General features: G+C 41.5%; 1 protein-coding gene across 1 annotated transcript in view; it reads right to left on the reverse strand.

The window, feature by feature from the left end:
- Positions 1-1,710: 1,710 nt before the first annotated feature.
- Positions 1,711-24,827, reverse strand: part of LOC142885445 (dynein axonemal heavy chain 8-like) — a 32,173-nt gene continuing 9,056 nt past the window's right edge. The window contains exons 28-92 of the mRNA XM_076021881.1: positions 23,485-23,720; positions 23,222-23,323; positions 23,018-23,131; positions 22,868-22,930; positions 22,293-22,393; positions 22,055-22,192; positions 21,647-21,887; positions 21,365-21,564; positions 21,037-21,190; positions 20,773-20,936; positions 20,404-20,506; positions 20,125-20,229; positions 19,756-19,917; positions 19,110-19,334; positions 18,814-18,986; positions 18,533-18,711; positions 18,281-18,468; positions 18,106-18,192; positions 17,915-18,022; positions 17,699-17,833; positions 17,454-17,615; positions 17,121-17,367; positions 16,603-16,844; positions 16,377-16,517; positions 16,058-16,289; positions 15,824-15,966; positions 15,602-15,736; positions 15,384-15,506; positions 15,085-15,298; positions 14,891-15,000; positions 14,640-14,803; positions 14,348-14,540; positions 13,815-13,937; positions 13,595-13,725; positions 13,127-13,280; positions 12,836-13,000; positions 12,514-12,740; positions 12,290-12,408; positions 12,053-12,156; positions 11,709-11,885; positions 11,430-11,597; positions 11,034-11,249; positions 10,751-10,888; positions 10,534-10,661; positions 10,236-10,407; positions 9,984-10,139; positions 9,717-9,872; positions 9,452-9,634; positions 9,163-9,268; positions 8,786-9,038; positions 8,371-8,561; positions 7,744-7,865; positions 6,127-6,242; positions 5,602-5,804; positions 5,427-5,500; positions 5,200-5,352; positions 4,907-5,062; positions 4,619-4,735; positions 4,255-4,356; positions 3,987-4,147; positions 3,743-3,899; positions 3,503-3,655; positions 2,933-3,122; positions 2,690-2,811; positions 1,711-2,559 (exon numbers count right to left, since the gene is read on the reverse strand). Coding sequence (XP_075877996.1) covers positions 2,272-2,559; positions 2,690-2,811; positions 2,933-3,122; positions 3,503-3,655; positions 3,743-3,899; positions 3,987-4,147; positions 4,255-4,356; positions 4,619-4,735; positions 4,907-5,062; positions 5,200-5,352; positions 5,427-5,500; positions 5,602-5,804; positions 6,127-6,242; positions 7,744-7,865; positions 8,371-8,561; positions 8,786-9,038; positions 9,163-9,268; positions 9,452-9,634; positions 9,717-9,872; positions 9,984-10,139; positions 10,236-10,407; positions 10,534-10,661; positions 10,751-10,888; positions 11,034-11,249; positions 11,430-11,597; positions 11,709-11,885; positions 12,053-12,156; positions 12,290-12,408; positions 12,514-12,740; positions 12,836-13,000; positions 13,127-13,280; positions 13,595-13,725; positions 13,815-13,937; positions 14,348-14,540; positions 14,640-14,803; positions 14,891-15,000; positions 15,085-15,298; positions 15,384-15,506; positions 15,602-15,736; positions 15,824-15,966; positions 16,058-16,289; positions 16,377-16,517; positions 16,603-16,844; positions 17,121-17,367; positions 17,454-17,615; positions 17,699-17,833; positions 17,915-18,022; positions 18,106-18,192; positions 18,281-18,468; positions 18,533-18,711; positions 18,814-18,986; positions 19,110-19,334; positions 19,756-19,917; positions 20,125-20,229; positions 20,404-20,506; positions 20,773-20,936; positions 21,037-21,190; positions 21,365-21,564; positions 21,647-21,887; positions 22,055-22,192; positions 22,293-22,393; positions 22,868-22,930; positions 23,018-23,131; positions 23,222-23,323; positions 23,485-23,720 — 10,265 coding nt within the window. The 3' untranslated portion in view covers positions 1,711-2,271. The remainder of the gene's footprint in view (positions 2,560-2,689; positions 2,812-2,932; positions 3,123-3,502; positions 3,656-3,742; positions 3,900-3,986; positions 4,148-4,254; positions 4,357-4,618; positions 4,736-4,906; positions 5,063-5,199; positions 5,353-5,426; positions 5,501-5,601; positions 5,805-6,126; positions 6,243-7,743; positions 7,866-8,370; positions 8,562-8,785; positions 9,039-9,162; positions 9,269-9,451; positions 9,635-9,716; positions 9,873-9,983; positions 10,140-10,235; positions 10,408-10,533; positions 10,662-10,750; positions 10,889-11,033; positions 11,250-11,429; positions 11,598-11,708; positions 11,886-12,052; positions 12,157-12,289; positions 12,409-12,513; positions 12,741-12,835; positions 13,001-13,126; positions 13,281-13,594; positions 13,726-13,814; positions 13,938-14,347; positions 14,541-14,639; positions 14,804-14,890; positions 15,001-15,084; positions 15,299-15,383; positions 15,507-15,601; positions 15,737-15,823; positions 15,967-16,057; positions 16,290-16,376; positions 16,518-16,602; positions 16,845-17,120; positions 17,368-17,453; positions 17,616-17,698; positions 17,834-17,914; positions 18,023-18,105; positions 18,193-18,280; positions 18,469-18,532; positions 18,712-18,813; positions 18,987-19,109; positions 19,335-19,755; positions 19,918-20,124; positions 20,230-20,403; positions 20,507-20,772; positions 20,937-21,036; positions 21,191-21,364; positions 21,565-21,646; positions 21,888-22,054; positions 22,193-22,292; positions 22,394-22,867; positions 22,931-23,017; positions 23,132-23,221; positions 23,324-23,484; positions 23,721-24,827) is intronic.

Genomic DNA, 24,827 nt, shown 5'->3' on the forward strand with positions numbered 1-24,827 from the left:
TGCTGGGCGTGTAAGCTGTGAGCGACAAGCAGGTCTGATGGAGGCCTGTTGTGTTCACCCAGGCCTGTGGACCTTTGCCAGGCCGTTAGGCAGATGAAGCTCCACTCCATCAGGCCCAACCGGGGGTGTCAGAAGGCGCCGCCTGCTATGTTGCAGCAGCTTGAGCTCCTGTTGGCTCTTCGTTAGTCAGTCTGTGTTGCTCAGCCGCTCCTGGTTTATTTTTGGGGGGTGGAAGTCCATTTTGGATTCTTGGATTTTTTTTTTGTGCAACTTTCTGTGACCTGCATGGTCTTATACTTGAGGATAAAATGGCTTTGTCTCTTGGTGCCTAACATTCTGTACTTGATACAAAAAACAGTGGACAATTAATGGTGACTGGAAGAAAAGTTTTGCATTGTGATTAAACTCTATGGGAAAGTCTCCCCTGGTATATTATTCAGTTTAAAACAACATGTCACCAAACAAGTCCAAAACTCAGCAATAATTGCCTTTTATCCTCAGGTATTGGAGGAAGGAGAGCAACACATGTAATTCAATGTGCTGGAACATTTAAAATAAATAAATAAAAAACAGCGTGCTGAAATGATTCTTTGGTGTCTGTGTTTAGTTACACAGCATTGCCAGGAATGTTTAATATCTATCTGCACCCAAAATATGCAGCAGTGGAGCATCCAGAGCTGGCAATTAATTACAGACATTACTTTGTTATTTTGCTTGGCCAAGCGTGACCTTTGCTGAGGCCCGGGCTCTAGTTAACAGGCCTGCTAGTGGGATGTGGTCCACGATGGAAATAATAAGGGAAAGCAGCGGAATTAATTGAGTTTGATTAAGAACACTTTTCAAAGGGACATCGTTTCCCCCTCTTGACATAATTGGGGATCACTCGGACGGGGGGGGGGGGCTTGATGGCTGGCGCCAGTTGCATGTCTTTGTCCCAGTGCTCACTTGGAGAAAAAGGACGTGTCACTCAAATGGCTATTCCACCTTTAAATTCATGCTGATGAATCACACGCACACACGGTCATGGTGTCTTCAGTCAGAGCGCCACCATCACATCATTTCATCCCTCTGTACCTGCAGCTGTGGCCAGGAGGCAAAAAAAACCAAAAACCCACGTGGCCACAAATGCGTATGGAAGCAAAATAGATGGACTTGAATCAAGATTTATCAGTCAGTTTGTCATGAAGTTTCTCCAATATCAGCTCTGCATGTTCCACTCCCACCATTCGTTTTCATATTGGGTTGAACCACGACATTTTCTGCCCATGTCAGTACTGACGCTGGCTAGAAAGCGTCACTGTGCAGTTCCCTTGGTGAGAAATTGGAAAGCAGGACAAGTCTTATGGAAAACAACAGGGGCAACTCTGCTCACATGCACCCCTTCCTGTGTGACGGAGCGTTCTGCTGCCGTGCACCGCCTCTTTGGGTTTTTGTCTCCTGGTCCTCTCATCTCATCAACTCCAGTCCAATCTTCAGCCTCTGATACACTGCTATAATTTTCCTTTTTCCTTTATAGGAAGTCAGGCCCCTTTGATCCATGAGCTTGCTGATTTATCTAAATCTCCGTCTGTCTGTACTGTTGGACTGGCCCGGCAGTCTGTCCGTTTTGTCAGAAGCCCAGTCTGCCAAGTATTAGCTCCACCTTATTGCACTGATTCCCCTTCAACGTGTTTGCCTTTGTTTTGGTAAAAAAAAATAAAAAAATGTTGCTATTCTTCATAATTGTTGTTTCATGACGTTGGATGCAGTACGTAGCAGTTTGAAGCGGTGTGATGATGATAATACTACTACTAACATTGTTACGATAATTAATAATCATAAAATGACAACGGTGATAGTGATGATTATTATATATTTTCTTAACTGCATAAACCAATTTCAAAGGTAATCAGGTATCAAAAGTTAAAAACAACAACTAATCTTGTCACATGATGTTTCTCCTGTGCCAGTCATAATTCTCAAACCCGGTTAAGCAGAAACAAATCTAACTGACCAGCTCAAATGTGATACATTGTACATTACTTTTTAAGGATTAACGTAATCCCTGAATATATAATATATAAAAGTAATAAACAGTTGATCTAAATGTTTTGTACCATGATTGGTCAACAACAACATTGTATATGCTGAAAACAAATCCAAACCTAAAAGAAGCTGAATAAAATGTTATGGCAGCATTTAGACTGACACATTTTAAGAGTACAGATCTGGGGATTTTGAATTGAACCTTTTTTCTTTACACAATTTTACACAGAGGGAAACACAGGCAGCTTATTTGATATCACAGAGGAGGGCAACTCCTCGCAGGATCCAGTGGTCAGGAGACAAGACAGTGGGCAACACCACTGCCGTGATGTAATTGAGGTCAGTTCGCCTTGGTTTCTTGTAGATGGGGCACACATACAGCTTAGGGTCAATGGGGCCGGCACAGTTAATGGCGTACATGTGGACGACGGGCAAGAGAGTGAACAGCACTTTGGGCGTGGCCTCGATGAGACGCGCGTTCTTCCTGTCCCAGCCGGCTCCGTCCAGATACAGACCATAGATATACACTCCCTCCTGTACACAGAGGGCAAATGGTTTGTTTCCTCATCGTAATCAAATAATAATATGCACAACTAAGTTTTTAAAAAAACAGAAATGTATGCTTTGGTGTGCTGCTGGGATTTATTTTTGGTTTTAAACTCACTGTAGGTGCCATGGTGATCTCCTCCATGGTCTGCTTCAGCACCTTGTTATACAGGGTGACTGTGTCAAGAGCCCAGCCTTTGTTTGCCCTTGTTACTTCTTGCCTCATGGCTGTCAAGAACCCTGCAAACATTACCCAAGAAAAAACAAATCATCTGCAAGTCCCACGTGGGCTTAGTTCTCGCTGTGGTCAGCTGCAAATCCTAATGCGATAAACATTCACCCTCTACCGAGTGTGGTTTACCTTGTGGGTTGAAGAATCCGGTCATCCAGAATGTTTTGGGTCGTCCCTGGAACACCCAGTGGTAGAACTGTTTGTTTCTTTCCAGGAGCTCTGTGAACCAGAAGCCCAGCGTGGTGGACTCCCAGGAGAGCTTCCTCCACAGGCTCGGCACGCGGGCGTCAAAAATGTTGTCCAAGGCATCACGGAGGTTCTAAGAGTTGGTCGTTTCATGTCATAAATGCAGTGCGGTTCACATTTCATCCTCACTTTTACTAGAAACAGTTCAACTATCAATACATAGTTAGCTATAGCGATAAGGAGATCTTCATTGTTTCATGTTTATGAATGTGACTGACTTACTTTTGACCATATTGCAGTACACTATTGATGGAATGTCTCAAATACAATATTACAATTTATACGTATGTATATAATATTTACCATTTCTTAAATTGACTGTATACAAGATCTGGAAAAATCAAAGAATCATATTGCTACTGTACAAATTCACATGTGAAACGTGACAACAGTAAAAGTGCCAAAATAGGAAGTGTGGGTGTGTGCAAAAGTGGGAAAAAAAAAGAACCTCACCTCACTCATTATAATAGTACCATCGATGGCCAGCTTCAGGTCTGTCAAACTCACTCGCACCACGCTGATGATCCTCTGCATTCGATCCACTTCCTGACGAAGGAAGATGTTCATTGGGTTCAGAGCCCCCATCTTCACCAGTCTGGCTCTCACCTAAATGCAGAGATAGACAATTTTTAGTTGTTGTTTTTCGCCATAAGGCAATTTGAATACACTCGAATGAATAATTCACAAACTGACCTCGTGTGGCACATAGTTAGGGGGTAGTTTCCTCAGCATGTCAGCTGACATGTTGTAAACAATGGACTCTCGAGTCTCCCCACCTCCACCTCCGCTTTCCTTGGGCTGGATATTTGTGATGGTGTCTAGCACCTCGGCAGACGTGTTAGTCTGATAGCTAGTCAGTAGGGGAACAAATTGAATTGTTCATCGTAATAATATTGTGTATAAAAGTCACTATATTTGATAGTGAAAGTCTCCTTACGTGATATCAGCGTTAGGATGGAGCCCCAACACTTGGGGAGTATCGACGGTGGGCAGACTCTCAATGTTGCTCATGTACTCCTCCACAGTCTTGCACAGAGGGATTCTGTAGCCGTTGTAGAAGCAAAATGAGGCATCAAACATCCTTTTACTGAACCACACCTGCAGAAAGAAAAAAATGGGAAAAAAATATTCAGTGTAGTGAGGATTTTTTTTTTGTCATTGAAATAAAGAAGTAAAGTTAACTTTGGCACTGATTGGACTCTTACGCGTGCAAAACACTGAAGAAGGCGTTTGTCGTAGTCATCAGTGACCCTTCCACCGTACTGCACCTCAGCTAGCATGTAGCGTACAGTGACCCACGACACACCCTGTGGTAATATGAAAAAAGAGAGCACAAAGGAAAATAGGTAAAAGCTAATGAGTCAACATTATTAAGGATTTACCAATAAGTAAATACTTCAACTAATAAAGAATTATGTCTACAAAAAAACTCATCAGCACTTAATTTATAAACAATTCTATACCACTGCATGCATGTATAAATGTAGTAATTAGTATAAATGGTGAAATAATGCTTGATAAGTAAGTAGTGTCTAATGTATAACCAGTGTTTGGGTGTGTTTGGCTCACCTTTCTGGGACCACAGTCATCCAAGTGCTTCTCAACAAATTCCACACTCGCAGTGAAATCCGAAGAATTGAACTCATACGGTATGTTCCACCCTAAAGGTCCAAATTTTCGTCGTTCCTACAGAAAGTAAACATTAAGGCACCTCACACTGGCAGTACAAAAACAGTTTTTTTTTTTTTTAGAAGTAATAAAAGTAAAGTACCCTTAAAATTTAAGGGAAAAAAACACCTAAAAACAGTCAAGTATCACAATGGCTATGGGATAGATTTGAGTGATGCTGGATCGTACCTGCACAGCCGTGTGGAGGAAAGCCACACTGTACAGCATGGGCTTCCACACAGGGAGGTTGCTGACCTCCAGCTGCTTTTGTGAGATTCCTGCAAATGTGCGTTTCAAGCCTGCGCGAACTCCCTGTGGCGGGTCATTTGTGAACTTGATGGAGGACTGAAGAAAAAAAAAATGTGCCCGTTAACAACCATTGTTTTAATTTTTAAAGATTCATTTTTAAGGTTCATTGAAGAAAAAGAAACATTAAAAGAGGACGCGAGTTTGAAACCGTCACGCTGTAACTGCTGTGTTACCTGTAGCAGTGTGATGGAGAAGAGATCGTGTGGCTCTGTGGTGATCCACACCCTGAAGGTATCATGCGGGGCTTCTGCGGTTGTAACAGTGTCAAGCAGTTCGTCCATGAACTCCAGACCCAGATGGCAGTTCTGCAGAAGGACCCAGCCTCCCTGCAGTCACAGCCCACACATCATCAGCTACCCAGGAAGAGAAAAACATCCCTCCTCCATCAAGTGTCACTCACCTGCGTCATTGATGTCTGGAGCAGTTTCCTTGCATGCACCTCTTGTCCTTGTCCCATTGATATCGCTCTGCAGTCTGTGGACACAGTGATGCAATTGGTATTCTTGACATGAGCTCTTTCTTTCGGCTAAGATAAATAAAGACGTGGAATAAAAACTTCCAGCATGGAGTCTTACCGAGTTCAAGGTTCTTGGCAAGAGCCTCAATTTGATCCGTGGGATCTGAGCCCATGGACAGGAAACAAATGAGAGGAGTGCGAGTGTCACTTTCCTCCCATGTGGCATGAAGGTTTAGGATGACCGGCTCGGCAAACCTCGTGCCCATGGACTTCCGTACATACTTCCTGGCCTGAGCCAAGGTACGGTCAGGACACCACGACCTTTAAAAGAATGAAGACAATAAATACCTGTACATGTGGTGGTGGTATGTGTGTGTGCGTGTGCGTGTGCGTGTGTGTGTGTGTGTGTGTGTGTTTTCAATGCAAGACGGTGGTAAATATCTTTCTTCTATTTACACTACCAGTCAAAAGTTTGTCCACACCCTATGCATTTATGACTATTGACATTGCAGTTTATCACTGAAGGCATCAAAACTACGTATGAACACACATGGAATTATGTAGCAATAAAAATAATGGCATGAGAAGGTGTGTCCAAACTTTTGACTGGTAGAGTATGTGAATACACATTGCAAAGTCCTACCTGATGAGCAGCAGTTTATGGAAGACATCTTGGGAATTGTATCCATCAGGGATGTTCCCTTCTTCAGGGGCGTCAAGGTTGAGCCAGGCTTTCCATGGTTTCCCGTTATTGGACACCTTGAAAATATGTTTTTATATGGAGTCGTGGTTTTGGGATAAATGTTCAATTTTATGTGGGGGCGTTGCTCTGTTTGTAATGTCTGCTTTGAAGGTTAAAGTTGTTGGGGATATGACCATTGCTCTGGAAAATTTGATGGAATGTGTAACCATTGGAATTAAGTGTAGTAGATCTAAAAATATATTAGCCAGTTGTATTTATAGAACACCGGGGTCATGTCTTGAAAAATCTAACCGGAAGATTTCTGAATTATATGAGAAACATAATGATAAGATTGTTTTGGTTTGTGGTGACTTTAACATGGATTTCATGAAATCTAATGATCATATGAAAACAGCAGAATTTGTTAATACTATGTTCAGTATGAGTTTCCATCCTTTAATTTTGAAGCCTAGGAGAATAACTAAAGATACGGCATCACTGATTGATAACATTTTTATTCATTTAGCCCTGTGTCACATCTTAGAAAAGTGACCTGTGGGGTGCCACAATGTTCGATTATGGGACCTAAGTTATTTATACTTTATCTTAATGATATTTATACGGTATGTAAGAAATTGAATTTTATTTCATTTGCAGCTGACACAAACGGAAAATACGGAAAATTGTGAAATTAAGTTAGATTTAAATGGAGTTGTAATTGAAAGGGTATATGAAACCAAATTTTGGGGAGTATTTGTGGATCATGAATTTAGCTGGAAGCCACATATAGAATATATTAAACAGAAACTATCTAAATCAATTGGTATTATGTATAAAATGAGGGACCTGTTGAACAAGGAATGTCTTCGGATATTGTACTTCTCACTGATAATTCCATATATATCATATTGTGTTGAGTTTTGGGTTAATACATACAGAACATATATTATATATATATCACATATATTGACCCTTTAGTTAAACTACAAAAAAAGAGTTATTAGAATAATACATAAAGTTTCCTATTGTGATGCCACAAATAAATTATTTATAGAGTAAACCATCCTAAAATTCACAGATATTGTTTACTTAAAGATGTTAAAAAAGCATTGAAGGGCAAAGTAATTCATGATTATAAGAATTAATGACAAAATTGTGAATCAATTTTGAAAATAATGTAAAGCGCATTTTGTCTGGTGTTTTTCGTTTTCTTTCTTTTTTCTTTTTTTCTCCTTTTTGGTTTTTGTATGACTAATATTCCAGGAAATCTGATGGACCGCATAGGGTAGGCAAAAATAAGCTTCAACTTCAGCCTACTCCTTTTTTCGTTTACACAGTTGTTTAAATGTTTTTTTAAAACGTGAATGTATCTACTTGTGCAAATTTGTTTTGGAAGTTTTTTTTTGTTGTTGTTGTAGTTGATTGCAACTGATATTTAACTGCAGAACCATTTCTAGAACAGGGCAGGTTGGTAATTGGACACTAATGTGACCCTGTAAATCTACATGACTAAAGTCAAAAGGTCCTTAGATGATCGACAGATGAGAGGATTCTTGCAATGCATGAAATTTAACTCACCTGATTTAACATGTTGGTAAACTGCGGCAATGAGCTGAGTTCCACCAAGTTTAACCACACCATATCCAAGATCCAACCATAAGGTTTTGGGGGGCAGGTCTTTAAGTCAAGAGCAGCACCACCTTTGCAAATAATAATAAGCAGCATTGGAATAAGAATGAAAAGATGAAATTAATTTGTCATAACTTGAATTTTAAAAGGATGCATTTATTCTTCAAGGTCCATTGTTTAGTGACATAAAAGGGAAGGGGTAAATGCAGTTTGAGCGAAATGGAAGTGGATTCCTAGGCTTACAGCTCAGTGGCACCATATTATGTAAAATTTCACTTGAACAATGTTTGCGAAGGGTTATTATGGCTCTTATCAGCCAGTGAATTCCCAGACATGTTAAAATCCGTCCTTTTGCTTCTTTCTGTTGCTCAAACACAAAGTTCTGAAATTCAGACCGTTGTGATGTGACCTCTGTGAACCTCTAGTAGGTCTTTGTCAACACTCCCTCCCAGGTGGTCTTTCTACCTTTATCCCACAAATCAAAACATCTGGAGTGTTAAGTACATAGGATAATTAATTGTGCTAAGATGCTCTGCTGGAGTTCAGCAGCCAGTAGGACAGTGATAATGATCTCACCTTTGATAAGAATCTGAAATTTGCTGAGCTCGATTTTGTTACTCTGCAGGTCAATCTTCAGGGCCAGCAAGAGTGTGAAGATAAACTTGTGGTTTTCATAAAGGCCCCTCACTGTGTATCGAAATACCTCAAAAGTCAGGTATTCAATAATGTTTGCTATTCGCTTCTCAGTTTTAGCGGCCTTCTCTGACCTATAAAACACACACACACACACACACACACACACACACACACACACACACACACACACACACACACACACACATATTAGCGATAACAACAACTATCAATAATAATAAGCTGCCTACGTGAGTTACATTGTATGGCAACTGTCAAAAGTTCAAAGCTTCATCCACAAAACTAGATTCCCTACAACAACAACAAAATTCTCTGATTCAGTCTGATGAAACCATACCTTGCCAGTGAAAGATCAAAGATTTTGAGGAACTGGGCCAGAGAGGTCTGGTACATGACATTAACCATGCTCATCTCTGTGATAAGGAAGTACAGGATGCTGCCTCGGGAAGCAACAGGACGATATTTGGCCTGAGCAATGTTGATCTTGATCTCTGCATCTGCTGCGACACTGAGTTTTGCACTGACTTCAGCAGCCGTTTGCTTGGTTACATTGAGAATCCCAATCATGGAGTCATCATCAACCAGGGACCCTTGAAAAAGACAATTGTATTTTTTTTTTACAACATGTATAACTTCCTACACACACACACACACACACACACACATATATATATAAATATATATATATACATACAGTATATACATATCTTTTACCTTTGGTGCTGCTGAGTTTATACAACAAGTTGTCCTCCAGCTCCTGCATCTTTCTCTTGTTGGCAGTTACATCCTCAATCAGTTTTAATCTTTCTGCCTCGAGTTCCTTTTAATTCAGAGGAGAAAATCCCAAAACATATTTGTGGAGAAGGAACCAAAAAACAAAACCACAGTCAGAATTAGGCACTTAAAAATGTGACAGTGGTGCAATTTATGATAGGATTTAGGATTGCTATGTTAAATTCAGTCAATTCTGTAAAAATATTAGATGCCAAAAATAAAGGCTTACATGCTTCTCTTGAAGGATGACACGGCCCAGTAGCTGGTTCTCCAAGCCCTTCATGTTTACTGTGAAATCAATGATGGATGACTTGGCACTGATCTCAGGGCTGTACACTGGATTTGGTAGTTTGGTTGTTATATACAGCTGGAACCCATCCATCACATTGCACTCCTTGTCTCCTACTTTAACCTTTACACATTGAAATGATAGAATTATGAAGAGGAATAACATTTACGGTTATGAAGTGTATCTGAACTGGTCACCAACTGACCTTGAAACTTTTTCCTGATTTGATGAAGTTTTTCTCAAGGATATTGTCGAGAGCAGGGTCCAGCTCCTCATACACATCTTCAATGAGGAGTGGCCGTCCCATGGAGAGACAGTCTTCCAGATGGGAGCGGAAGAACTTGTGGTTGAGTGATGTCGCCTTAAAGAGAGGTCACATATTGACTGACGGTCAACACATTCCCCACTAACCAGAATGTAAAATTTGCACGAATGTAAAATTTGCACAAATTAGCTGCAAGCCATGGCGTACTTGTAAGAAATTAGACTTTTCCTTTTCTTTAATCCAAGTCTTTCCCTGAGTCTGCGGATCGATGAGGAGTGGGTATCTGGAAGCTTTGGTTACGATGATGCCATTCTGCACAGACAGGTCGTCTCCCGGGAGTCCTTGAAGGTTCCACTCACTTATCTTGAACACAAATTAGAGTAAGATTTTGTACACACTACTTTTTTTGTGCTACCGTTAGTGATGTGACACATTAAAGCAACACTATGTTGATCTTACAGTTGGTGGGTCCACGAGAGCCGATATGAGGTTGAGGTTGTCTGTGAAAGGGATTTTATTTGTTTTGAGCTCTGCCTCCCAAATCTCTTTGAATAACATGTCCCGGAAACTCTGGTTGAATGGGCCGCAGTAGCATAAAAAGCCAGTGAGCTGCAGCACGTCACCTATAAGTCTTAGAAGAGCACAAGCAAATGACCTCGTGTAAGGGCTTTCATGGTCAATAGAAGGCACATTTCACATAAAAAGCCAGTCTTGTATATAAATGTAGTGTAAACTCACATCTGGGTTTGAAACCTACCTGTTAATCTGTGCTTTAAATTCTTTGCTCTGCTCAGTCCAGCGAATTTTCTCCCCACTGAGTCCATCAATAAGAGCAGATGCGGCTTGCATTTTATTCCTACACATGACGGCATCGTCTAACAAGTCCTGAAAATGCACATTTTAGATGACACTGCTCCAGGTTTCTTCTTGAATCAATTTCAGCATGGAAATGTTTTGTAGTGGTAGGACCAAACCTGCTTCTCTTTGATGGCGGCGTCACATTTGGCTTGCACCACCTGGAACTCTGCCTCCTTCTCAGCTAGCTGAGACTCTGCATTTTGGAGCTCATTGGCAGCCACTTTATGACGGCCTTCCTGAATTGCCAGATTAGCCTGGGGAGGAAAAAACAACAGTCTAGAAGTACCTAATTGGTCAAATTAAACTGTTAAGTTTCCTAAAAACATTTGCATCAATGTAATGATACATACAAGAGTAAAATGTACAAACACATCTATTCCATGAGTTAAACAACGTTACCTTCAATGGCAGCACCTCCTTGTTGATCCCAAAAAATGTGGCCATGGCCCTTGTCCATGCAAGCAGACCGGCTACATTACCGCACACTTTTTTGGCATTTTCCAAAGTGTAGTCCTCCATGAGAAAGTACGGCTGCAACAACTCGACTGTTTCTCCATTAATTTTGTCTTTTGGGAACTGCTGGAGAGCCGTCATAAAACCGGCACCACTCATAAGCTACGGCATAAGAAAATAAGATGGTGAAAAGGGGATTTGTCATGCTATTGATAATTCTGTTAATGCTAAATGCCACCATAAAGACAACAGTCACACTGTTCCTTATGTGTTAGAAACTGAAAGTGCTTACAATGGGTCTAAGAGTGCAAATGAATACAATTTGTACCGGTAGTTGGTTACCTTTAGTGCTTCACTCCATGACGGCTTAATACATTGACGCTCTGGATCAATGGAAACGCTATCCACCCTCTTCTGGAATAGAATCAGAACACTGTCCATAATCCTCATGATAAGGTGTGGAGGCTTGGCCAGTTTTCTTACGGTGGCAATGTCAGCAGATTTGATGGTCTGTTAATTACAAAAAAATGTAATCAAATTAAAGAAGAAAGATTATATGGTTTCATTCAGCCATTTTCAGGATGAGGCACACGTTCAAATACATTTCTTCACAAATCTTACATTAAGAGCAGCTTCAGCCTCCTCCAGCGCCGGCTCGGCGGCCTTTAGTTTCACCTCAGCAACGGCCTTCTCTGCCTGGATCTCCTGCACAATTTTCATGGCCTTGTCCTTCACTATCTGGACCTCGTTCTTGACAGCCGTCGCAATTTCAGCACTGATTTTCACTTCGGCCAACACCTAGTGCAGGGAAAATGCACCAAAAAGCAGAGAAAGCCATCACACTCTGAGAAGAACCATTTACCATATTCTTGCAACTACCAATCTAACTTTTCAATATTTTTAGTTGAATTATTCTGAAGTTAACTTTTATCACCTTTAAAATTATTGAAATATTATATTTTCACCTTGTCAGCTTTGGCAGATGCAACGGCCAGCTCTTTTTCCTTGATCACAAGGTCCTTAGACAGTTGAGCAACAGACTTACTAGCTTCCTTTAATTTGTCCAACCCTGCAAAAATGGCAACATACGTGAAAAACATGTCCGGCAATGTGGTTGAAAAATTTGTCTTGTCTAAATTTGTCTAAAGAAGTCATCTTTAGTGGTTGTTCAGTGTTGGAGGCTTAAAATGTAATTTACTGACCAACATTCATGCGCTCTGCCAGTGTGTTGATAAATTCATATTTCTCAGTGTAAAGTCCTTTGTAGCCACTAATAAAGGAGAGGTATGATTTGGGGGTGACATGGGTTCTTCGGCGGAACCTGATAAAACAGAATGCATGGAAACAGTCGATCAACATTTACCATTTGACCTCTGTCTCATCAGGATGCAAACTAATAAATTCACGCAATCCACGTATCAAGTACCTTTCAAAGTAGCTTTCACAGGTTTCAGACACTTTATCGTGATATGTTCCCATGGTTTTAATCAATGAAGCCTTGACTTCAGGAGAGCAGACCACTGGAAACTCCGAGAAGAAGTAGTCAGACACAGCTACCAGGGCCTCGGTGGGCCAAGGGGTGAACCAGTCCATTGTGCAACCAGAAATTAATCCAGGAAACTTCAGAGATCTGGAACGGAACTTCTGCCCCACCTATGGAGGGCAGAGCGGACGACATGTTTCACTGATGCGCTCACTGATGAGGGAGCATCTGTGTGATCTGTCAACTTTGTGAAATGTAAACTCACTGGTGAAAAGCAGAGAACCACATGCAGATTCTTTCTGGCCCTGGATATGAAGAAGTCGTAAAGGTTGTCGAATGTTGGTGGTATACGAGGGAGCTCCTTCTTCATCACTGAGATCAGGTTCTGCGTGATCTCCTGCAACTCATCCTTAGCAAAGAGACTGGACACCTGCACACAGGACAATACAGGGTTCACTTTTGCCCAAAGAACAATTTCGACTTTTGAGCCACGTTTGTTACCGCTGGTCTGCTTCATAAAATATCTAAAGTGTCTGTGTTCAGGTGAAATTCTCACCTCTCCTGAGGAGAGAACATTGTTCAGGTATTCAAGGAAGGCTTCATCTTTGATTTCACTATCCAGAAAAACAAATGTGATGCCTTTCCCCTCCGCGCCAGCTGTTCTATACAGGAGTTTCAGGTCATCCATGAAATTACTTATGTTGTAAGTTCTGGTGAAAGACAAAAAGAAAGAATTCATATTCAATATAACTTATACTGGACGTTGACCTCTTTGTAGGTTGGGACCAAAACAATGACCACAGCAAACAATTTTGGACGGCTGGATTTAAAATCGGGTTCATACTCCTTAGGAATAACTAATTTAGCTAATTTAGTTCTTCAAATAAAATGGAAATGTGTGTGTGTTTGTGTGTGTGTATACATATCCAGTTGGTACATCAAATGTTAGCCAACCAACTAACCCTACATATTCAAAATAATCAATAGAATTAGGCTGTGGTTGCACAGCAGACATTGCTTTCACCTTGTCAGTATTATCTGGAAGATGCTGTATCCAGCTATGAATGAGGCCAAGCGAGTCAAGCTCTGCTTTCCTGATCCTCCGACTCCCACAAGCAGCGCGTTACCGTTGACCGTTCGAATTATCCGAGAGATCTGTAGACAGGGAAATCTCAAATGAATGTAAAATAATCTTTAATCTAGTACTGACTGTGTGTTTCTGGTCAGAGAGTGTCTTGTCTAACCTTGACAAGATGAGTCATGGCATCTTTGAAGAAAACCAAATCCAGACTTGAGCCTCTTATGATTTCATTGTACTGGACCTGGTACATGCTCAGCTTCTCTGACAAGAACTCAAAGCTCGGCACCTTGAAAAGTGATAAAGAGCGTTTAGATCATGGTCAAAACTACTGAGATTTAATTAAAGGGACAATGAAATCCACTTTATTTAGACATATACTGCTTTTTTAACTCCTTCATGTCCCTCGATTGCTCCACAAGAGTGTGCGTGCTAAAACACATTGTTCCAGGAATTGGAATTCTCTTCTAGATCAGTGACAAAACCCCCTGCCAGGTGTTTGTTCTGCCCTCTGACAATACCCCAGGCTGCCTTGCTTTGGTCCACTTCCAAACATGAGAGAGGAACAAATCAAAAGTTTAAGCAAGAAGAATCTGTGAGGGGTGAGTCTGTGCCACTGGAATCTCAGATGGAAAATAAGAATATGAGGGTGAGATATGTGATTTTAAAAGCACAACTAATTCAAGATCAACTTCGTACCAGTTCATAAATCTTCGGAGCGTCAAGACAGGCATCATCCTCCTCTTCTCCAGTAGGCTCTGGAGCATCTCGTAGAAAGTCGACAAAGTATGGCTCTGGGTGAAGTTGTGCGGCAAGTTCAGCCTCAACATGCTCCTGAACAACAGCATTTGTAGCTTCCTCAAACCACTCTCTGTCCTCAGAAGAAATAAACCTACAGCAGGGAGAAAGTGAAAAGAATAAGGAAATAAAAAAAAAGTCAATTGTTTGTGTTAGATGTTTCTGTTTTCTGTCCTGTTTGTGAGAACCGTACCTGTCTGCAATAACCCTTGTGCATTCATTCTTAAAAAGAGCCAAGAGAACAGGAATAGTGTTGCATTCGTCGGCATGAACGTGCAGCATTCCTTGCCAGATTCTCGACAAGTCTCTTAAGTTGAAGATGTAGTGAAATTTGGACGGTGTCGGAAGCATTTTTGCCTTAAATGTGAAAACAGAAAATCAACACTTTACTTTTTTTTCTTTAAACTTGTAGGGGTCTAGATAAAAAACATTTTCCATGACTACCTTAGTCCTCTGCCATAAAACCCTGCCAATGGACACAAGACGCTTCACCATCTCTGAAATGTCCTCCTCGAAGTTTCTGCATTCGTGGAAATATCCGCATCCGATTACGCCTGTCAAACAGTCAAGGAGAGGGGCTAAATAGTCATGTTTTACCAAGAGAAAGCTAAGCAATGAATCACTTTGCAGGTGGCTACCAAAGATCTTGTCAATGGAGGAGTTGGATGGCAGTGTGCAATTAAAGACAGTGAAGTGTCTTTTCAGCCTCTGCGGGATATCGTTCCTCCCACCGCCAGGGTGAATCATAGCCGCCAGCATTTGGATGTCAACAATGTTGGTGAAATCCCCTGGCTTGTCTAGATTGTACATGCCTTTCATTTCCATCATCTGACGCACTATTTCATTGGTAATCTGGAAAACATAACATTCACCCCAATGTTAAACAAGATACATGTCACAAAACTTTTCTCTCCTGCTTTATCGCATTATGGCCCACCTGATCTCCCCACTCATTGACAATGGGCATGTTAATGTCATCGACGAAGACTGTCATCCTGCGCCCGCCAGGCGGTCCATAGGTGCTGCCAATTCTTTTCTCAATGTAGCTCTCGACAGTTCGCTGCCATCGCAAAATGAATAAAGTGCTTTTGTTTGGAGAAACAGAATTCAGGGCAACAACAAAGCCAGACTCATAAAGCACGATAAACATGTTACCTGAAACATCATTGGTTCAGTTGCAGACGAGAAGTTCAGAGACTTAGACAGGTCCGTCTCTGGGTCATATTTTTTGGTGTAGCCTTTTATCATCACAGTCTTGGCTGTCCCTTGCTCCCCAATAAGCAGTACAGCCTGTGAAGAGACAGGATCAATATCCAAGTAAATACTAGATTTTACAACAAAAAAGCGTTTTCGAATTTTCCCTGCAGAATTAGGGACCTTGCGTCTCTTGGCAATAATCTCAAGCAGGAAAGCGGTTCTGGTGTTGTCCACATTTGGCACGAGAATCGAGGTATAGTCTGGCACGTAGTCTGTCGGATAATTGTATTCGCCCACATGGTCGTTCCAGTGGCACCATTCACCTGGAAACACCATAAATGGAGGCTTCATTAAGCAGCAATGCCAATTTAAAAATATAATAAAGAGGGTCTAATTAGTGTGTAGAATAACTACCAGTTCTGTCGACCATGTACTCAAACATCGTCTCGCCCGACTGCGTTTGTGGTACATCGAGGCCACTTTCGTGTTCTCTGATGAAACCCTCCAGTTTGTCCCTGTCCTCCAACTCCAAAAGGGCTCCGAGGCTCCACATCAGGCAGAAGACAAATAAATGTTCGAGGTGCTGGTTGCTGGATAAACCTCCGGCCTGCTTGGTTGGAATCAGACTCTCCAGTAGATTCACAGACTGTGGATGGAACACAATCAGACTACTCAATGTTCATAAACCAGGTTAGTGGCCTATTAATGTTGTCATTTCAATGGGGATACACACCTGTGAAATATAGTTGCATTCCAAAAGCTCCATTTTCGGTTTCAGGCTCTGCTTCATGAATGCATACACGTCCTCAAATATTCTGTCATATAAAACTAATACGCTCTCTGCCTCCTTTGCAGTGCGCGTGTTCGTCCAGCCCTAAATAAAAGCAGAATTTTACATTAGAAAACAAACAACATGTATTTTGTCACTCCTTTTGGAAAAATGATCAATCAAATCCAACCTGGAGAATGGGTCGCCAGGTAAGCGCTGAGGAGCTCATGAAGACCATCCCCACTCGGGACACTGTGGCTGGGGAGGCGTTGTCCATGTTGTGCACTTCAAAGACCAGCTTGCAGGATGGAGACATTGTGATTCGGTCACCATTAGCCAGAGTCAGCGTTTTGTTATCGTCCAGCACCGAATTTAGATTCTCGATCCAAATGGCATCCACAGGGCCATCCAGGACAATCCATATGAACTCCCCTGTGTGTGTTCCAAAGACAAAGCTTTCAGGGCTCTTTCCACAGACACTGTTCTCCTCACAGTACGCTCTGCAGCCTGTTCTAAAATCTATTGATATTCATCATCATCGACACTTGTTTGCATCCGTGACAGTTGAAGGTCCTGTCACTATGCCTCCAACTGATCATGTGCCCTGGTTACTTGGCCAAGGGGATATCCTTTTGGCCGACTGGTTAGCACATGACTATTATACGGAATTCCCTCTGCGCCTTGACACACATCTTTCAAGCAACATACCTTTTTTGGCTTTCAGCGTCCTTCTCCACAGCGTGGAGAAGATGCCATCTGTCCAGTCGTTAGTCGCAGCGTCAAGACGGCCAAACATCTGCGGCGCGGTGATAGCTTTTGGGTTCATGCGCATTTCTTTGTGTGGGGTTCCAGTTTCGGTCAATGCTCGCATGAGAATGTTGATGACCACAGTCTTTCCAGCTCCACTCGGACCCAGAGTCATGAGACCATGACGGACCAGTGAAGCTTCATAAAGCTGGTAGTGACGGTTACATATCAGTAAGGCAAGGCACAAGTAATCAGATGTAAAAGCTTACAAAAAAAGATAAAAATTTGAGGTACCTGAACCAGCTTCAGGTTCCACGGTGGGTGATTAACAACACCAGCACGAGCGACCTGATTGGCTACTGCAGCCTGCAGTTCCACATATGTGCTCGAGTCCAACTTGATACCGGGAAACAAGTCATTAATCAGACTGAGGAAGAGGGGCTCATCCTCATCCACCTGAAACACAGGAAAGAGAGTTGTTTTGTCAAGTGCTTCCAAAATGCTCACTGACAGTGTACATGTTTTGTTTTTTGTCATACAAGCTTGGAGAGATTCATGTCACGCAGCACTCTCATGACAATACTAGACTCTGTGTCATTGGGTCGTGCTCTTTTGCTGGCCCCCAGCGTCCTGAGCACAGAAAGGATGTTCCTCAGGCCAAAGTCGTAGTGGACCTGCCAAGTAGCACAGAGCGGGCGTCAGTATGTCACCAACCGGTCAAATTGACGATGTAGCATCAGTTCAAACGGTCTGACCTGTTTTGTCAGTTGTTCTTCACACAGTTTATAGAGGACAAAGAATTTCTGGGCGAGGATGACGTTGTCGTTGAATCCACAGCTGGCCAGCTTGACTCTCATGATGATCTATCAAAGAAAATTGAGAGCACGTCAAATCTGTGTGAGTAAAATAGAAAGAAAATATTTCAGTGCAGGCTCACAGTACTCACCTGTCTGTCAGGTACCATCATAGACACAGTCCTGAACTGCACTTTAAGGTTTTCTGGAAGTTCTTGCCGACCTGCGTATCCAGGGTTCTAAAAGCAAACAAAATTAAAAAAAAAAAAAAACATGACAATAACTGACCATTTATAAAGTGCATACTAAGCTATTTGCACAACCCACCATTGTGATGAACAAGCCAAACTCAGGATTCAGGTCCACAATGTCTCCATCTGTAAACACGAAGGAGCTTTTGTGCTTCTTTCGCGCCATAAGAACAATGTAGATCTGCTGAGCAGCAACAGAAAGAACGGGCAGGTCTATCCTGTTGAACTCATCAAAGCAGCCCCACGAGCCGGACTGCGCAAGACCTGAAAATATGCACAATGAGAAGGGTACATCATATGCAACACTGTTGGACAAATTGTTTCATACCTTTGTAAATCCTGCCAAGGCCCCTGAAGTCCATCTGGTCCGAACAGTTGAACACCACGACGTACTTCCCCAGGCAGCGACCCATGTCTTTCGTGGTCTCAGTTTTGCCAGTACCTGCTGGACCTGCAGGGGCTCCTCCCATGCTCATATCCAAAGCCTGGGCCAGCGTGATGTAACACCTGCAGGTGAGGGAGCAGTTTTCCAATTCAGCTTGATCAATCTCATGCATGCAAAAATTCTGACATGATGGAGGAAAAAAAAATTCAAATCATCTTTCTTGCCTGTCAGTCAGAGGGGTGATCACCAAACGGTCTGTGCAGCCCAGGTATTCGTTCTGATAGATGAAGTCCACGTTAGTAATGGACACAATGACTCTATTCTGGTCCTCCTTGAAGTAAAACCGGCTCTGCTTCAGCCATTCAAAGTCATTGATAGACCTGATGTTCTTCTTGACCTGAGGGCAGCAAACACTCGTTAACACAGTGGCATGATTGTCGCATGATGGTGAGGACGCTCAATCAACAGGACAAGAGTATTTGTGACAAAGAGTATTACTGATAAATGATTTAGAATCTACCAGGTCATTGAAGATATCACTCTGGTGGACATGGATGGTGACAAGGGTCTCATATTTGATCCGGTTAAATTTGGTCAGGTCATGGGTGGTTTGTTTAATGAGTGTGGTGAGTAGACTGTGGAAGTTCTTTTTGGCGTGAAGCATGATCTCCCTGTCGTCCTCAGCATTTTCCAAGGCTTCTTCTGCATCTCTTGTCCACAGCATTTGGATACCCAGCAAGCCCACCTTTGAAAAATAATGGAAAACAATGTTGACATGCACCTAGTTGTCTGCAATGAACCTGTCAGGTGTTTGTGAGTGCTGCAAACAACGGGCTCAATATGCTGTTTTCTGGAGCACAAACGTTTGCTAACTGTATGAAGATACAGAAATGGGTAAAACACTTTAAGATACTAGCAACATGTTTTTTCAAGTCAGATAATTTAGTTTACAACATGCAAAAGCAATAAAAAGTACTTGTTCTTGGAGCATATTTCCTCAGCTGCCTTATACTTAAGTATGTTGATCATACTCAAGTATAAGGTATGATGTACGTTGACGTAGCGAAACTATAGTTAGTCAGTCAGTTAGTAACTGTGCCAAGTACAAAGCTTTAGTTGCGTAACTGAACGGGACAACTGTCAGCCTTAGGTTGGGCTTCATCTACCTGTGCTTGAAACTTGTCCAGAAAGGCAAGAAGATCAAATTCCTCATCATTGATCTCAATATCTGCAGCCCTGATAACAGTGTGCAGTGAAGCCTGCTGCTGGATCAGCAGCTCTCCCAGCCAGATCTCAACAGCACCCTGCGCTATGACTGGAGCGTCCAGCTGAAAACACAAAGAAACCTTGACTTACTGCACTTTGCTTGTAGTCAGAGATGACAACTTGAATTTGTATATGAGAGCTCTTTGACATGTGAAGCCCAGAAATAAAGGTGGGGGGTAAAGGGTATATAAAATATGTATTTTGATGTCACATGCAGCAAGTCGATTAATTAATTCATCGTTTCAGCCGTAAAATTTAACATTACTGACTGGTAGTTTCTCTCCTTCTTGTGAAATGACAGCCAAGATCTTGTCGTATTCCTTGGGATGAAACTCCACTTCATTGACATTGTCAAATACTCCAAGTAAATGTGACTGGAAAAAAAAGAACACAGTTGACAGCAAATTAGCTTTACCAAACAACTAATTTTACTAGTCTAGACTTTATTCTTCGAGATTATTGATGTAAAATTTTGGATCACGGACTAAGTCGTTAACATACAATTACATAAATAAATCCAAGAAAGGATAATAAAAAGAGGCTCTAACCTGAATTGTGTGTGAATCGCTGGCCTGACCGAGGATTTCCAAGAGGGCTGGATCAGACACAAAGAAGAACCGTGGGAAGAGGAGCCTTTTCTTCTCCAGATACCTGTTGTATTAGATCATACAATTCAGTGAACAAAACGTCTCAATTCCAAAGTCAAAAAAAGAGCAGTTATAAGATGTTTCTCAGCATCCAACAAGTGCACATTTTTAACAACTTCAAAATATTTGTAGTTTAAGTTAGGGTTGGGGTATAGATGTTGTATAAATAAATACATTTATACAAAGCAAAAGAGCAAAAGAGCAAAAAAACAAAAAACAAAAACATAACATAATTGATTTAAACACTAAAAACCAACTGGCAAACTTTACCCTGCAAGCGATTTTTGACAGAACTCCAGTTGTTTCTGAAGGTCTGGCAAAAGGTGCTCCAAAGTTGGATCGCCAACACAGCATTCCACCACATTTGGGTATTTCTGGGCTCGCTGCATGACGGTGATCCAGGCTTTATCAATATTTTGAAACCGTTTGGCTTCCTACATGCAGGGAAATCAAATTAGTATTCTTGTATGTTAAGTTAGAAAGGACCTCAGAAGACGATGAACGGCCTCCAGATCATCAAAGCTTTCAAAATACCTGCGGCAGGTCTTTGGCAATGTCGCCACCTACAAACACAGCCTCCAAGTAGATCCACAGGTTTTGAACAATAACCCACTGTTCAATAACATCAGATGATATTGAAAGCTTGGAGACCCAGTCCTGTATCTCTGCTTTGTAGTAGGTGCTGTATCTGTGAAACACAAACACAAGCGAGAAGTTCCATATGAGGGCACAAGACAATCAAAAACCCACTGCATCCAAAAAAAATGCTTCAATCTTTGAAACGTGAACCTTTTGCTTACTCAATGTCAAACACTGCTTCGGGTAAGTGGTTTATTGATTGCAAATCAGTTCCCTGTTGTACCTGTTGCTCAGCAGCGATCCAAGCACCATTAAACTGTCCTCAAGGAGGCCCAGAATCTCTCCTGTCTCGCCTCCCTTCAGCATCAGTTCTCCTCTGTCCTTGAATGTCATCAGGCTCAGCACCTGGTTACGCCACAGGTCTTTCACCTGGACCAGCTTGGCTTCGATGTCCTTCTCCTTCACGGCTGATATGCAGATGTCCTGTTGTTGAAAAAAAAAAATGGAATAGAAATTTGCAGCTTGGCCAAAGAGCAGGTGGTAATCACCTCTAACCATCACAAACCTCAATATCTTCTTTGTGGTCCAGCAGAGGTGCTTCCATGATGTTCTGCAGCGTAAAGGTATCCGACTCCACCTCAAACGTGTGATTGGTGAGGTTTGCGATCTGATCCCAGTGCCTCCTGAGCATAGATTTATTGGCCATCATCTCAAGCAAACCGCACGACTCACTGAAGTCGTCGATGGTCTTCTTCAGGTCGAGAAAAGCTTGCCACTCTTTGAGCCCTTTTGGTAACTTTCGACACCTGGAAATTAGCAAGCATCAATAAAATATATGTGAAAAATATCAAGGCAGCATTTCACAATTTTTAAAATGCAGAACAAGATCATATTGTCAAATATTTTTACATTACATTCTTGATCATTCTTAATTAACATTAAACAGTCAACAGTGCATAAATATTTAATGTACCTGTTTTGGAAGTCCAGAAGCTCAGTATTTATGACATCAGTGTCTACAGCTGTCCACAGTGTCTTGTAGTAGCCGCCGATCTTGCTCATCACTGCATCATACAGGCCATAAAGTTTTTGCAGCAGGTCAAGTTCCTTTCTGTGGTGATCGTTCAAAAATAATGCAGTATTAGTTGAAATACATTAAATGCCATATAGTATTTATTACTATTGTTTGCTGACGAAGGGTGACAACATACTTCTTCTTCTGCAGACAGTCATACTTTGTAACTGGTAAGCCAAGAAGTTGCTCTCCAGACGTGTAAGTGTTGAAGTTCTTCCAAAGCTCTTTGAATCGGGCCTGAGTAAAAGAAATACAATCATTTTTGTTTTTGCAGTGAGGTGAACATGCGGTATATTTGTGGCAAGGCACAGAGGGCCCGGGCGGGCTTCGAACCCCAGACTCCCAGGTAATAGCCATGCGTGCTTAACCATTCAGCCAAAGGGAAATCCCCTTGGCCAAGTAGCCAGGGCGCATGATCTATTGGAGGCATAGTGACAGGACCGCCACTGTCACATATTCTTTTCAAAGAAATAAAAAAAAAAAAAACAGAACGAAAAAGTGATCTTTCAGTCTGTTTGGTTTATGACAAAAACAATAAATAAAACAATAACATAAATATCAGCCTAAAAACAAACACAGACCGAATGCAACAAGTAAAATAGGATTCCCCCCCCTCCTCAGTTAAGACTACATTACATTCAAACTAAGCAAAGCCTACACAAGCAGCTTTGAGTGCCTGTAGGATGCTGTAAAATGAATGAGAGCTGTTACCTGAAAGGCACGGAGCCTGTTGCTGGCCTCTTGTGGAGCAATTCCAATGACCATTGGGCCTTCCTTTAAACAGAAAGATAAAACAACTTTTGAGTACATGGCTTAGAGCTGACACATCCACCCTTATATTGAAGCTGAAGGACGACTCACTGTGTCATATTCATCCATAAACGTGCCAACGTCGTTTTGAAAGGTGATGGTACAATCCAGGAGGTTCTGTTTAAACACAGGCTGCAAATCATGAAGCTCATCCTGCACCGATTTCTGAAAGAGTCAAAATTACAGGGTTGAGGTCACTGCAGGGTTTCGAAAAAGCGAGTGAAATAAAATGATCAGAGTTGCAAATATACTGACGGCTTTAGACTGAAGCTCAACAAAGACGTTCCTCAGGTCTGACACGCTTTTTGTTTCTTCCTCGGTGACTGCATTATATTTAGTCAAAAGTTTATACGCGTCCTGCAACAAGAAACATGCTTTATACATGACTGTTAATCAGTTCAGATCCGAAGAGAAACATGTTGTATCTTAAACATAATAAATGCCAGTCCATGTTTATTATTTTTCTTCTTTTTTTTTTGAACCCAAGACATACAATCTTGCTTTTGTGGTCTTCATACCTCGATCGATATCAGTGTCATATCAGTGTCTATTTCAGTGTCCCGGAACTTGGACAGGATGGCCATGGCACGTCGCACGTCTTCCAGATTGGCCACGGGAATCGAGAGCTGTTGTAAGTGGTCTTCATTCTTAACACTGGTGTCAGTCATTTTCTTCCCAAACTCATCTTTCAGGTATCTGCAAAGCATTTCCCTCCAGGACTGGGTCTCAATTTTCAGGGACTTTTTCAGTGGTTCTGTGTACAAACAATACAGCATCACTCTTCAAAAGCTGCCAACGACACAACTGCCAAAGTTGATTGAATGTAGAGAACTTAAAGGTAGATAAATGGAGGAAAAAAACTTTTGACACTTTAGTTTTATTTCACTGTTTAAAAGAAACATTGTGAAAACATGCCTTTCTTTAATTTCCCAATATATATATATATACGTATACATATATATATATATATATATATATATATATATATGTATATATATATATATATATATATATATATATATATACATATATGTACAGTGCCGTGAAAAAGCATTTGCCCCCTTCCTGATTTCTGTGTTCTTTGCATATTTATCACACACCAAGGTTTCAGTTCATCAAACCAATTTTAATATCACACAGAGACAACCCAAGGAAATATAAAATGCAGCTTCTAAATGATGATTTAATTTACCAAGGGGGAAAAAAATGACAAACCTATCTGGCTCTATGTGAAAAAGTAATTGCCCCCCTTGTTAAATCACAAAGTAACTGTGACTAACCACAGTTTTGGGAAAGCTGAGTTCAATTTCACAGGCCACACCCAAACCTGATTACCACCACATTTGTTGAATCAAGAAATTACTTAAATAGAATCTGTCAGACAAAGTGAAGTAGGCAACAAGATCTCAAGAAACAAACGCATCATGCCACGATCCAAAGAAATTCAAGAAGAAATTAGAAAGTGATTGAAATCCATCAGTCTGGAAAAGGTTACATAGCCATTTCCAAGGCTCTGGGACTCCAGCGAACCAGTGTCAGAGCCATTATCCACAAATGGAGAAAACTGGGGACAGTGGCAAACATTCCCAGGAGTGGTCGACCAACTAAAATTACTCCAAGAGTGCAACAACGACTCATCCAGGAGGTCACAAAAGAACCGAGAGCAACATCCAAAGAGGCCTCGCTGGCCTCAGTTCAGGTCAGTGTTCACGACTCTACCATAAGAAAGACACTGGCCAAAAAAGGCATACTTGGGAGAGTTCCCAGGCAAAAACCACTGCTGTCAAAAAAGAACACAAAAGCTCGTCTCACATTTGCCAATAAACATCTTGAAAAACATTCTGTGGACTGATGAGTCAAA

This window comes from Nelusetta ayraudi, unplaced genomic scaffold (assembly GCF_046127955.1).
Source record: "Nelusetta ayraudi isolate G7.1 ecotype Tasmania unplaced genomic scaffold, CSIRO-AGI_Nayr_v1 ptg000011l, whole genome shotgun sequence".
In the NCBI taxonomy this organism is placed as follows: domain Eukaryota; kingdom Metazoa; phylum Chordata; class Actinopteri; order Tetraodontiformes; family Monacanthidae; genus Nelusetta; species Nelusetta ayraudi.